The sequence below is a fragment of the Homarus americanus genome, unplaced genomic scaffold (genome assembly GCF_018991925.1).
Source record: "Homarus americanus isolate GMGI-L3 unplaced genomic scaffold, GMGI_Hamer_2.0 scaffold46197, whole genome shotgun sequence".
Taxonomy (NCBI): domain Eukaryota; kingdom Metazoa; phylum Arthropoda; class Malacostraca; order Decapoda; family Nephropidae; genus Homarus; species Homarus americanus.
Genome location: NW_024723050.1, coordinates 945,212 through 959,361, shown reverse-complemented (window position 1 = coordinate 959,361; position 14,150 = coordinate 945,212). Strand labels below are relative to the sequence as shown.

General features: G+C 38.6%; 1 protein-coding gene across 2 annotated transcripts in view; it reads left to right on the top strand.

Annotated features, from left to right (window-relative positions):
- The window catches only part of LOC121863231 (bromodomain-containing protein 3-like), a 244,323-nt gene that overhangs the window by 66,180 nt on the left and 163,993 nt on the right, over positions 1 to 14,150 (top strand). For both annotated transcript variants that reach the window (XM_042361722.1, XM_042361723.1), the window contains exon 3: positions 10,756 to 10,863. In XM_042361722.1, the coding sequence (XP_042217656.1) occupies positions 10,756 to 10,863 (108 nt within the window). The remainder of the gene's footprint in view (positions 1 to 10,755; positions 10,864 to 14,150) is intronic.

Sequence of the window (14,150 nt, the reverse complement as noted above, 5' to 3'; positions counted from 1 at the left end):
TCTGTGTTTTATCGCAGTAACAAGAAAGCATGGATGACCCTAGTACTGTTTGAAGATTGGTTCATGACTTGTTTCATTCCATGAGCCAAGGAGAATTGTCTGCAACAAGGGATTGCATTCAAGATTTTGTTAATTTTGGATAATGCTCCGGGACACCCACCACACCTGGACAACATGCACCCTGATGTTAAGGTAGTCTACTTTCCACCTAATACTACCTCTATTATCCAACCCATGGATCAAGGTGCTATTGCTGCTTTTAAAGCGATTTATTTACGTACGACCTTCGCTCAGGCTGTTGCTGCTACTGAAGGTGAGAAAACGCTCAGGGTTTTGGAAGGAGTACAACGTTTTGAAATTTATAAAGAACATTAGTGCAGTATGGGATGAGGTTACAGGTCAGTGCATGAATGGAATATGGAAGAAAGTCTTGAAAAGATATGTGAACAGTTTCAGAGGATTTAATGAAATTGTAGTAATTTCTGAGATTAGTAACAAGATAGTGGAGTTGGGTAAACAGCTTGAGTTAGAAATTGATAATGAAGATGTTGAGCAGTTGGTTGAAAGTGTAGCAGAAGAGCTAAGTAACGAGGATCTTATTGAACTGGAAACAGAAAAATGCAGAGGAAGAAGAGTCTAAATGTAGAAGAAGAACCTGCACCCCCAAAAATTTTTACAGTGAAGCAAATGGCAGAGGCATTTGCTTCAATTAATAAGGGGATGCGAATGTTTGACGGAATGGATCAAAATGTTGAGCGTTTTGCCAAAGTTGACAGAATAGTCCAAGATGCACTAGCTTGCTACAGGGAGATTTATAATGAAAAGGTAAAGCAAACTGTGCAGTCTAAATTGGACATATTTTAAGAAGTCCCCCATTGCTGTCTCCTCATGCCCCACCAGTGCTGCCTCTTCACTCCCTAAAGATGATCCAATACCTTCAACCAGCAAGTTTCCCCTGTATATTAACCTGTTTGAAGAAAGCAACATTGATGACCCACCCAGTCCTGTTTCCTCCTCTGCTTCATCCACTTAATGTAGTCTCCATGTATAATTAGAAAATTATGGGGGCCCCGTGTGCATTCAGCCGACTACATTAATGGCAAGTGCACAGTCACACTGTATTCATTCTTCATTATTGATTACTTTTACTGTACTGTATTTCATTTTAGACTTTCTATGTATTATTTTTTGCATTTTTGACTTTCAACCATTTCGACTTACGACCTGGATTTGGGTCCCTAGTCCCATCGTAAGTCATGGAGCAGCTGTACTAGGAATTGCTGATAACTTTACTGTACAGTACAGTGATCCCTCGGTTAACGAGCGCCTCGGTTAACGAGATTTCGGTTAATGATTTATCTTCCATAAGATTCTTAACTTCGGTTAACGAGCAATTCCTCGATTAGCGAGTTTTTTACGAGCTGACTTCAACATGTTTTCGCTTGCATTTGGCGGTCCACCAGCTGTAGTATTAGTCTGCCAATACAGTAATCGGTTTTAGGGCTTAAATTCCTTACTATTTTAGTAAATATCAAGAAGTTTATACAATTCAATAATTTTAAAAGTTTAATATTAACTTTTTTAGTCATTTTAACAGTTATTGAACATAATTGAAGGTAAAGAAACTAGTTTCTGGCGTGCCATCCAGCCTGTTAACACACCAGACAGGCGTTAGTCTCTCTCTGTTTTCAGTGGTGGTAACATCTTGCTTGAGACTCTCTTCAACTAAACGCTTTTTCTCTGTGTTTGCAAGCAAATTATTGGTCATTTTGAAATTTATTTTACATATTGACAATATATAATGCAGTGCAGTGTTGATTTAAAGAAAATAATCTTAAATTACACCAAGAGAATAAAATTTTATGGGTGAAATGGTGCCATGGGGTGACTTCTCTTCCACCCCAATGCCTTCTCTTCTCCCTTCTCCTCCACCCCCATTCTAATTCCCATCATCATCATCATCATCATCATCATCCAGGAGCCTTCTACATACACACCTCAAAGTAAGTGTACTTTTCTTCCCTTTTTGTTGAATTTAGGCAATTTTCGGTGAGCTGAAACCAATTACCCAAAAACCCATTGAAACAATGGTTTCGGTTAACGAGTTTTTCGGTTAACGAGCAACCTGCTGGAACGGATTGTGCTCGTTAACCGAGGGACCACTGTATATGCCACTCAGCCATGGACTCAATACTGAACCAAAAGTGTACCTGTATATATTATCTGATAAGGCTACGATAATTTACAAAACCCATTTAATGGGATTGTAGAATAAGTTAGATTAAATCAAACTTTACAAATTTACACTAAGCTTACTACTCTGAGACTCAACATGTGACTTTGTTACATTTGCTGATGGAGAATGCCACTCAGTCACTGATGGAGAATATACAGTGATATCTCTGTTGGCTCTTCTGGGAATTAAAGATTTCTGGGTAACTAGATGACTCTCAAAGCTGCAAAGGAAAAAAAAACACATCCTCAGAATTTCTGGAAAATTCCATCTTTGGGATCGATTTTTCAAGAAAAGTTCAATTCCGGCTATCGGAGAGTTCCCATTTAGACATGTTGGAAAAATAAAATTGCGGGGAATTTTAATGTTAATAAAAAATTTTATTGCCACTTTATTTGTAAAAAGAAAACATTCATACCAAAACATTCCAGTATGTAGTACAGTATTGTAACTTTACCTAAATATCAAGATATCATAACCTCGTTAACTTTTAACCTCATTAACCTTAAATAACACTGGTTATTGGTGGGAAATCTGTAAACATCTATGACAATGTGTGGTTTGCCTGACCACTGTCGGTCGTTTCGAGAATTATCAGTCATTTACTGAATATTCCTTGTTTATTTATTATTGTTTTAATTGTTCTCTTTGTTAAATGGAATTATCCTTGTAATATACCATATATATTTATCCTGAAGTTGTTTGGATTCTTAAACTAGGGGGATACCGTGATCCCAAGCTGGACCCCAATCCTGACCTTCACCATATTGGACGCAGGGTGATTTTGAGGGTAAAAAAAAAAAAATGCTGCAAAATACGTTATATTGTTTCTGGGCTGGCTGGGTGCACCATTGTAGAGTGACTTAGACAGTACTCTACAGTACAGTACCTGTTTACATACAAAATGAAAATCCTTTTTAACTATGATTTGACTTGAATTAGGAATTCTTTAAATCAGATACTTTTACCTTACATTAGTAGGGTGATTGTATTTAGCCTACAGTACCCTGCACAGTACAGTATACAGTTGTACCCCGCTTAACGCGGTTTCACTTAACGCGATTTCTCATATACGCGGTGCCTCGCCAGAACCGAACTTTCACTTAACGTGGTTCATCTACTCATATACGTGGGAAGCGGCGCGGGCACGATGCGCACAAGGTCGCCCAGTCATCAAAACATTACCGAGTTCTTCACCCGCCACCCACCACAGCCGGCCCAAGTCAGTGATAGTGATAATTATAGTGAGGATATGGACTTATATGGACGTTGAGGGGTTTGCCAAAGAGGCCCTGCATGCCTCTGTGGTGGATAGTGATACAATTGATACAGGTGAGGGCCAATAATCTGCCCTCTGCCTTGGAACCAACCCCCCATCCCCGTGTGCCCAGCCATCTTTTCTACTAATGTAAGTGTTAAAAAACCTAATATTATTGATATTTCTCTTAATTATTAATTATGTGTGCATACCATCATAAAGTTAAGATAATATTTTTACTACAACATAGTTGTGTGTCGTCAAAAAGTGGAGTTTGGGGGTCGGACCAGTCTCTATTGGAATTAATCCCATATGTTCTGTTGTTCACTTAACGCGGTTTTCACTTAACGCAGTACCCTGTGGGTTCAATTGACCGCGTTAAGCGGGGTACAACTGTACTTGAATTGGTCAAGGAGGGCTTTTTGATCTTGGTAATGTACCTCTGGGATTATCATATACAGCAGGGTCGGGATACAGTATATCGCGAGATAAGGTCCAAGGATGTTCGCCATATACTAAATCGTGACATATAATTTAATGTAGTCAATGGGGAAAATAGGTTAGGTTCTGGAGGCAAAAAAAAAAAGTGACTAAACTCGACTTAATGAATTCATTTTCTTACTAACTAAAGCACCAATGAACACTAGACTTGGGAACAACAGGCTATTTCAATATGAAGGAACACCAGACACGGCAGCTGACTCACCATTCTGGGAACACCAGACTTGGTAGCAGACGCCACACTGCCACCCTCACCTGACAATCCCACACCTACATAACGAACAATCCAAAAATATTAGTTACAGTATTAAATGTTTTCTATTTAGCTTTCCATTATCTTCACTTCACTTTTCATGTCATTAGCAACCCATTTACACTCGCCTTTGAAGTCATCATCTGTAGCAGAGTTGACTGCTTACTCGTCACTCATTCAGAAAGACTGTGGGGGCGAGTGGAATGCGTGTGTGAGCAGCCACGGAGAGCAAATAACGCATTTGTTTGCCATGGCGTTAAATTTGAAAAATTTCCTGCACGATTTCCCTCACGAAATAAATTAATTTATCGCTATACAGTGGGGTATGCTATAACGAATCTAATTGGTTCTAGAACCTTGTTCGTTATAGGATTAATCCGTTCCAGGCCCCCAAATACAACCACTTAACACTGAAAAATATAATATAAAATTGTAAAAATTGTAAAAAGTGCATAAATATGCATCTAAACCCCTGAAATAAAGAATATCATTAATACCTGTAATAAAAAAAACAATAAATTAGTAAAAAAAAAAAAAAATTAAATAATGTTCGTTGTAGGAGTTTCGTTCGTTATAACATTCTCAATTTTATAGGTAAAACCGTTCGTTATAGGAATATTCGTAGTAGGATCCGTTCGTTATAGCATACCCCACTGTACTTGTATACTGTATTGGAAAATTTCAATAATTTTCGTTGTCATGATAAAAAAATCGCATATATCCCGATATCCCGACACTACTTTACTGTACTGTAATGTAATTGTCAATAAGTGGACATTAAATGGAATGGAAATTGCATAGTTTGTGTATGTGGAAAGGATTTTTAACAGTAATCATAAAAACTTGTATGCATATACAGTACAGTACGCCCTTCAAATTCGCGGGGGTTAGGTTCTCAAAATGGCCGCGAGCTGCCAAATCCGTGAATAACATTTGCTGACGGGGGGTGGGGGGGGAATTTTTACTTGTGTACAAAGAAATGTATATTCCCTTTATGTGTTTGCCCTTAGGACACTTATTTCTTTTACCTGTATTGTATATGTGTGTGTGTGGTGCATGCACACACACAAAAAACACATGCAAACTTTTTTTGTAAATTGGATCATATTTTCCCATAGACTCCTATTATAAAAGCTGAGATAAGTGGGGGAAAAAACAACATGAAATTTGCAATGGTCAAATGATATTGTGATTTTCAGTTCAACCCCTTATCAGGCACAAGGAACAAGAGCAAACAAAAATTCAGTAAAAAATATGAAACAAACTTAAAATTTTATGCCTGCAGCTTCAAGATGATGACTGCATCTTGCTGTACATGGGATCCCACTGGAGATGCATCACTGTACCACTGTGTATTTGGGCCTCAGGAATCCCTTTCTTCCTAGGGGACTCCCCACTGGTTACAGTTCCTCTGACATAACCATTCTGCAATTGCAGTGTGGCTTATGAGGCAGAGAACCATTCACTCCTAGTGGGTGCAAGAGCATTTCAACAGCGGACAGTGATAGCCCAGAACAATCCCACTTCCCAGTACAGCATCAGACCCCCCACTCTTCCTCCAAGTGGAACACAACTGTTGCAAAATGCAGGACCTCGCTGGCAGTTTAGACATACGGTACTGTACTCGAATAAAGGTAAAGTTGTATCAGTTCAGGAAGCAAGTGATCCTCACAAGTCAACAACACACAGTGGCAGCTTTACAAATTGCAAACTCGGCTCACAAACAGCACAAACGTGAAGAATCTTGACTGGGTGTCACACCAATGTGACACAAGGGGGCTCGCTGTTCAGCATTGGACAACATGCTGGGGTAGCATTGCACTGAGTTCTGTAGAATGACATCATGCTGGGAGTGACATCAAAGTGGACTGAAGGCTAGAGGTGGATCACCCAAGATAGTGGTGAAGCCACCATGGATGGGGATGGCATTATGGATAATATTAACCAGGGCTGGGGAGACATAGATCTGTTGGCACAGATGGTAGATGTCACAGCTAGTGGGCAGTAACGTGTGCTAATTCATCTTACCCACATCTGGATAGCAACTATGAATGCCTGTGAATAGTAAAATCTCGGCAATACTTGTTGAAAAGTGTCCATGTGACATAATAACATAGTTATGTGCCCTAATTTTGTTGGTGTGGTATTATTCTTCCCCCAATAAATTATTGCTCATAAAAAGAAAAATCAGTCTTGTCATATTATATTAATTCTTTAAAAGTCATCATTAACACAACTAAAACATGCGGGTCATCTCAAAAATTACTTTGATACTTCATCAAATGAAAAATCATTTAACAAAATCATCCTTTTGGCACACTGATATTCTGTAAAATGAATTTCAGTTATGCATTTCTGTATATCAGAACAAAAATTCATCTGTACAACATATTTAGCAAAATAATATCTCAAATTAAATCATGACTTTCAGTTATATATCATAGTGAAACAACAATAACAATCTTGTGAGAGTACTGTACAGTACAGTTTAGAAATATACTGTATACAATAATATCTCCGTTAGCCAGAATCCCTCTTTAACTAGAACTCTCCAAAAGCCAGAATTGAACTTTTATCAGAAAATCGCTCCCAAAGCCGGAATTTTCCGGTAAATTCCGGTTTTGGGAATTATTTTCCTAGGGCCACATTTCCCGGAAAATTCTGGGGAAGGGGGATTGTTTCCCTGGGGCTTGAGAAATGAAAATTAGGGGCATTTTCTGGAAATTCTGAGAAAAATATTCCGGTACCTGGGAAATTGCAGAGAATTCCGGCAATGGGGGATTTTTTCCTGGCTATTAGAGATGAAATACTTGTAATGCATAATTCTGGAAAATTCTGAGAAAATTTTGGTAACCAGAAAAATTCCGGGGATGGGGGAATTTCTTTTCGGATTCAAGAGATGATGTAACGCACAATTTCTGGAACTTCCAAGAAAATTTTCCCGGTACATAACAGGAAAATTCCGGGGCTGAGGGATTTGTTTTCCGGGTCTGATAGAGTCGTTTTGTTTCCTGGAAATCTCTCATTCCTGGAAGTGCTCCGTGCCAATTTTTCCGGCTAATGGAGATATCACTATCAGGATCATATCACATTAATTAAGGGGATACTCAAGTAAATATCAGACAAGGGAGAAGAGCTCAACACAGACAAGCACTGAAATAAAATCACACAAATACCTGGAAATTTACTTTTCCCAGTAAGAAGCAAACACAATAAATCACAAAGAAAAATCAATGTGTCCAGTACAAACAAATACCGTATATACTCGTGTATAATGCGAGTTTTTAAGACCAAATTTTTAGGCAAAAAATTGGGGGTCATCCTATACATGTGTAATAGTTTTGTTAGGTTGAACCCGTGCATGATGGGAAGGGCGAGGAGCAACTTTTAGCTTCAGACATGAAAAATATTTACCATTTACTGCCAGTAAACAATGGAAATGTAAAATATGTACCAATTAGTAATGAAAAGTTGTGCAGTTCCTTCAGCAAATGAAGCTCACCAACTTACAATAGGCTAAATTATCTTACGTGCTTTCAGTAGTCTATGTTGAAGTTCTTAGCACAGGCTAACTTATCATATCATATACGGTATCACATTTCTCATTGATCTACAAAAAATACCAGTAATAAAAACCTTTTTGATATTTCACACTTAATATAATACCCGGTAATCTACTTCAACCTCCTATTGTTTACAACGACGCATCACGCACCACTAGCTGTATCAGCTAGACGGTACACGTGTTTTTCGAATCATTTTCAGTTAAAAAACTGTTACATCACATGTATATTTTACCTTAACTTTGCCTGAATGAATATATTCTCGGAAATAAATAGTAGTTTTGCTGAAACGTGATGTATTTTAATGTAAAATAGGATAAAATACATGACGAAAACAAAAGATTTTACCTAACCTTCCGATGTTCAAGAGAAGTTACTCGTTTTTTTTTAATAGTTTTTGAGATGAAATCCTTACTTTCAGTCAACTTTTTTCTTCTTCATATCTGTACTGTAACTTTTTTATGCTCTACCCTGTTACTTACTCCATACATGTAATATTATTCCAGCTTCATTTCTGAACTTCACTTCACATCACATAGTCTTCAGTGATGGAGAATTTATTGGAGGGAGGGAGGGAGGGAGGGAGGTAGTGTTGGAGTGAGTGATAGAGCAGGTAGCAGCTGCCCAGTGCAGGGTGGCTGCACTGACCATCTGGGGAGGGAGGAAATGGTTGAGGTAAAAGAAAGCAGGAGAGGGGGAGGTTTGCCTGGGTGGGGAGACATAATAGGGAGGATGTATAGGTATACAAGTTAGGTTCTCCTGGTTAGCTACAATCTTCTATTACTTAACACTGGGCAGATAGTTATATGGGAGAATTACACACACAATTGGAGGGGCACATAGGAACAAGAATTATCATTACTGGTATGAATCAAACTGGGACATCTGTTACAACATAGTGTACAGTACTTCAAAACTGCACATACATGGTTAAGTATTTTCTTCCTCCACAAGGGGAGATGGAATGGATGGCTGACTCTGCTCTCAAGTTAAAGCTCTGAATCTGTCCATGCATTTGGATTTCTCCCTTTGTGTAGCTGACATCACCTTGAAGTAGGCTAGGATAACCGGGTAGGTGTGTCAAGACTCAATTGCTACACCTGTTCCAACCCAGATTGTATTTCATTGGCTAATGGTACATTACTCTACTTGTTATTGGTTACTCCACCCCCTAAGGTTAAAGTTTAGAACTATACAGAATACCATACTGCAAACATTCTGATGGGCCAGCTAAGACACTGGTGTATGTTTCTTCACTGCTATTATACAATGGCAGTTTTCCCATTATAGGGTGTTATCTCTAAAGCACTTCATTTGTGATGTGACTGTCCACTAGACAGAGAGAGAGAATATATTATACACATATTCACTGGTGGCATTTGGCAAACATTCAGATGAACCTGTGTTAGAGACTCGCCTTTTGACAGGATATTATAAATGATAAATAATGGTGATGTTAGTACAGTTCTCAAATATTTTTTACTGGGAAAAAACTGCTGTACTGTATATACATTATACACATCTTTCACCAATGAGTGTGGTTGGTGTTTTAATTTAAAGTGATATCATCTGAGTCTGATTGATAATTTTCTAGATATGCTTGAAAATACAGCGTGAAAAGTTGCTCCATTTTTCCATGCACTTTTGATCACCCAAATGTTAGTTTTCATGACTGTCAACCTGTTTTATCCTGACAACTACTGTACAGTATTTTGGAAAAACAAGTTATAACCGTCTTGGTTAAGGACGGTCTGGTGACGGGCAAGTTGAAAGGAATGATTGAAACCCGCCTTTCGACACACTCAATGTTTATTGATATGGTCTATAACCTGCAGAGAACAAGGCGTTCATTAGTATTACATGGTGATCCATCTGATACATAATTTGTTAGTCTCACACAATTTTATCTTAACTACATAAGGTCATTAAACATAGTGACATAATACAAAGTACATAACTCTATTAATCTTAGTTGCACTTCATTCCACATTTTTCTATTGCTCCAGATAAGGCAGAAAACGAGGAGGCATAATTAGTCCATAATATTTCAGTACTGAGGGGTACGTCATCACGTAGACTGTACTTACAAGTGCGAGTCGATGTAAATTAGTATGGTGTTCCAAGAGACAACAGTGCTGCTCAGGGACAGGATTGTGAGTTGGTGTGTTCACTACTGCCAGCAGAGGGTGGGGATGTTCACATTATAGCTGTAAGGGGTGGTCTGAAAGTTAGGGAAGGGCTGACTGTCACCGCCACCTGCAGATCTGTCTACTCAGCAGAAACCAGGACCGATTGGCTGTAAACCACCTCAGCTCGCTCCACTCCCCTCTCCTACATCTTCAATACTCTCATAACTCGACTATTTCTCACAATTTATTAACACTGTCCACGTGGTTCCCCGTGGGCGGTGACACTCCGAAACGCTTGTTCTATGGCTGCGACGTTTACAAACATATGGCGAGGTCACAGGTTGCGCGGCCACATTGGAGTCACTACACCTCTACAGTCTGCAAGGGAGGTTGCAGCCTATGTGGTCGTAGGCTGAGAGATTTATGTTTTTTAGGGTAAGGTGACACTCGTAGACTGCACATCGGTTGAGGTGCTTGGAGGCACTCAGTGCAGGTGTTGAAGGCAGCAAATGCCAGCACTGTGTAGATGAAGCCAGCGGCGATAACACAAGTACTGTATATAATTTTATGATTTCTAATTTGAAGAACTATTAATGGCTCTTTTAATTATAATTTAATTACTGTATACACTTGCATTTAAATTTGTTCTTACCTGCTGTATGAATTGCTGGAAAGAATGTGCAATGTAAGTATATCCTTGTGGGTGAGTGTTTATCTAAGTTTATATTAATATGATAACTTTAACATTGATTACATGTATGTGTGTAGATTACTTGTCCCCTGTTTGTTTAGAGATGGTTGTTTCTTCCTCTTGCCAGGTTTCGCTAGGAGGGCCGATCCAAGGCTTTCCCCCTCATCCCACTCCAGCCCCCAGTCATCCTAATCCTCCTACAACTATAGATGGTTGGAATCAGAATGATGCTCAGGTGAGACTCATTGCATGATGTCTAACAATTATTTATATATATTCTGTATACTATTTTTTAAATTCATCATTAAAAGTGCTTGTTTATTAATAATCCTTAAGAAAACACACACACACACACACACACACACACACACACACACACACACACACACACACACACACACACACACACACATAAACACACAGCTAGCTGGAACAATTGGTGCAGAGTTCTTCCGTTGGCCGAGAGATTTCCGGTAACGAGATGGCTCTCAAACCCCCCAAAAATCACACACCCCTGGAATTTTTCCAGGTACTGGGAAAAGTTTCTGAGAGTCCAAACTGCTCATCATGCACAGGCACATTATCGCACATTCCCGGAATGTTTCTGGGTGCTGGGGAAAGTTTCAACATTTGTTGTAATAGTGTTAGAGAGGTGAATTTGGTACCATAATGGTCTTGGATAAATTCTCTACAAGACTGTTCCAATAATATAGCCTTTAAACAAAATACAGTGATATCTCCGTTAACCGGAGCAATTGGTGCAGAGCACTTCCGGGAATGAGAGATTTCTGGGTAATGAGACGACTCTCCTAAAGCGGAAAAATCCCTCATCCCCGGAATGTTCCGAGTAACGGAAAAAAATGTTCTCGTAAGTTCCAGAAATTGCCCATTACATCATCTCGAACCCATAAAAATGTCCCCAATCCCTTGAATTTTCCGTGTACTGGTAAATGCGCCTGATTTTCATCTCTCAAACCGGAAAAAAAACACACTTGGGATTTTCCAGGTATCGGTAAAATTTTCTCGTAATTTTCTGGAAAATGAGCCCCTTGGAAAATCGTTTACAAATCCGGCTTTTGGAATGATTTTCCGAGAAAATTTCAATTCCGGTTATTAGAGAGTTTCGGGTTTGGGGGTTTCTGGCTAGCAGATATTACTGTACAGGTATTTGGATGTGATTATAATGATGGGGACTCCATTCTTTAATAAAAAAATATACCTGTACAGTACATATACAGTATAAGAAATGTTGATACCGAAGTCAATAAAATCAGTTCTAATCAAGTTAGAAATAAAAATAAAATTTTACCCAAATAATTCTGAATAGTTTATCTAAAGGTTTGGTTATAGTAAAAAAAAATTCTACTCTGCACTAGGAAAAGTTTTCCCAGATAATCTAAACTATGCATCTCACACAGACAGACACAAGAGCTGCATTTGTTCATGCAAACACCTCTCTTCACGTACAATACATTGTAAATAAACAAACTGTACTGTATATACAGTATACTGTACTCCCCTGCAGATGCAGTCATTCTCAGTCCATAAAATTGGCTTTAATTAAGTTAAAATACAGTAGCACTATTTTACTAAAATAAATCTGATAAGTTTACTAAAAGTTTGCAGAAATAAATATACGTACAGTATATTAAAAAACAAATCTATATGATATGGGCCATTAAAGGGAGATATTTTTGGGATATGAGGTGTGAATGAGATAGACAGTGTGTCACAGCTAAGACGGTACACACTGCTACCAAACGTATGAGAGCCTTGGGAACAGAAGTCACTCAATGACTCCCTTAGTAACATTGCCGAGAGCATATTTAGAGACCAAGGAAATTTTAACTTTTGGCTACTATTTAAAACCCAAAGTGGCTAAAGACATATTCATTTGGCATATAAAACCCTTGAGTGTCAGGTCTAGGCAAAAATTACAGTAGGTTTGGTGTTTTTAGGCAGCTTTATTCAGAAACCCCCAACTTTCTGGAATTTTCCACCCTGTACTGGGGAGTGTTTTGTGAGAGTCTAAACTTTGCATCTAGCAGTGACAGACACAGCTGTATTTATTTACACCAGTGTACAATGAAAGACAAAAGTTGTGTCGTGAAATTTGGTGAAACATATGCCGAAGGGCTAAACTTTTGGCAGCTCTGCGTTGTGGTAGGGCTCTCATAATGTTTCACGAGTTATATTTAATTTTCAGACAAAAGCCTTGACATATGTCTTTGATTGTACATGTACAATATTGTACAGTACAGTATTTTGTAAATAGATAAAATATTCTACAATATTGTATACCCTATGCTGTATTCACCAGCAGATGCTGTCATCTTGAGCTTATGATGCAGGCAGGCCAAATGGTGATATGATACAGGATGGCCTGCCTTTGTCCTGTACCATCTCCAGTAGCAGGAGGATTGTACATACATTGTATACTGTACATACACCATCTACATACTAGCATACACAGTCCACCCTGTTATGTAGAATACAGTACTGTATATGCTACTGTAATCAGTTTTTACTTATAACACTGCTTTAATGGTAATCTTGGCCAAAATTATGTGCTGGAATAGTAATGTACAGTACTGGACAACATTGATCATATGTGAAAACAGTGGTGAGCAAGTGAACAAGCTTGTACAATGGCAGCAGACATTGAAATAAGAGTGTCATGATGCAAGAGCTTGAGGAGGTAGGTTATAAGATACATCAACCAATCATAGACATCCCATGCAGTCACATGACAGCAGTGGCCAATCGTAGTTCATGAGCACTGAGCCTGCCCACCTCTGCGTCTCACATTGGGAATACTCTTGATGCAATCCCCAGAAATTCTTTCCCATGCCCAGAATGGAGATTTTCATGGAGAGTTCCAGAGATCGAAGATTCCAGCTAACGGAGATATTATATAGCATATACTGTACTGTATATACAGCATTCTACAGGTATTCCTCGATTTAGAGAAGAGTTACGTTGCTAAAAAGTTTGACATAAAACAAATTTCCATGTAGTGAACTCTATTTTCCTATTGAATTGCATTATTTAATGGGAGATGCTTTCCCATGAAAAAAATTTTCAGCCGAAAACTTGCTTATTGTATGAATGCACAATGCACCAATCTTATATTTATTTTACAGTATAGTTTTGTTTTTTCTCTCTCAATATCATTGTCATGCTTAACCCAGCACCAAATGAACCTATTGGGTAAATACAGCTACTCCCTGACTTACGACTACTCTACTTATGACCACCCGGACATACGACCGCCTCAGTTGTATCCAAATTTTGTCAAATTACATATTCTCGAGTCCCAACATCAGTGATTGCGCTGTGTACTGACAAAATTTTCGTTTGTATATACAGTGAAGCCTCACTTTACGCGGTCAATTGAACCCACGGCGGCCCTCGTAAAGTGAACAACATAACATATGGGATTAATTGAAATAGAGACCGGGCCGACCCCCCAAACTCCACTTTTTCCCGACACAATACGTACGTTTTAGTAAAATGACATCT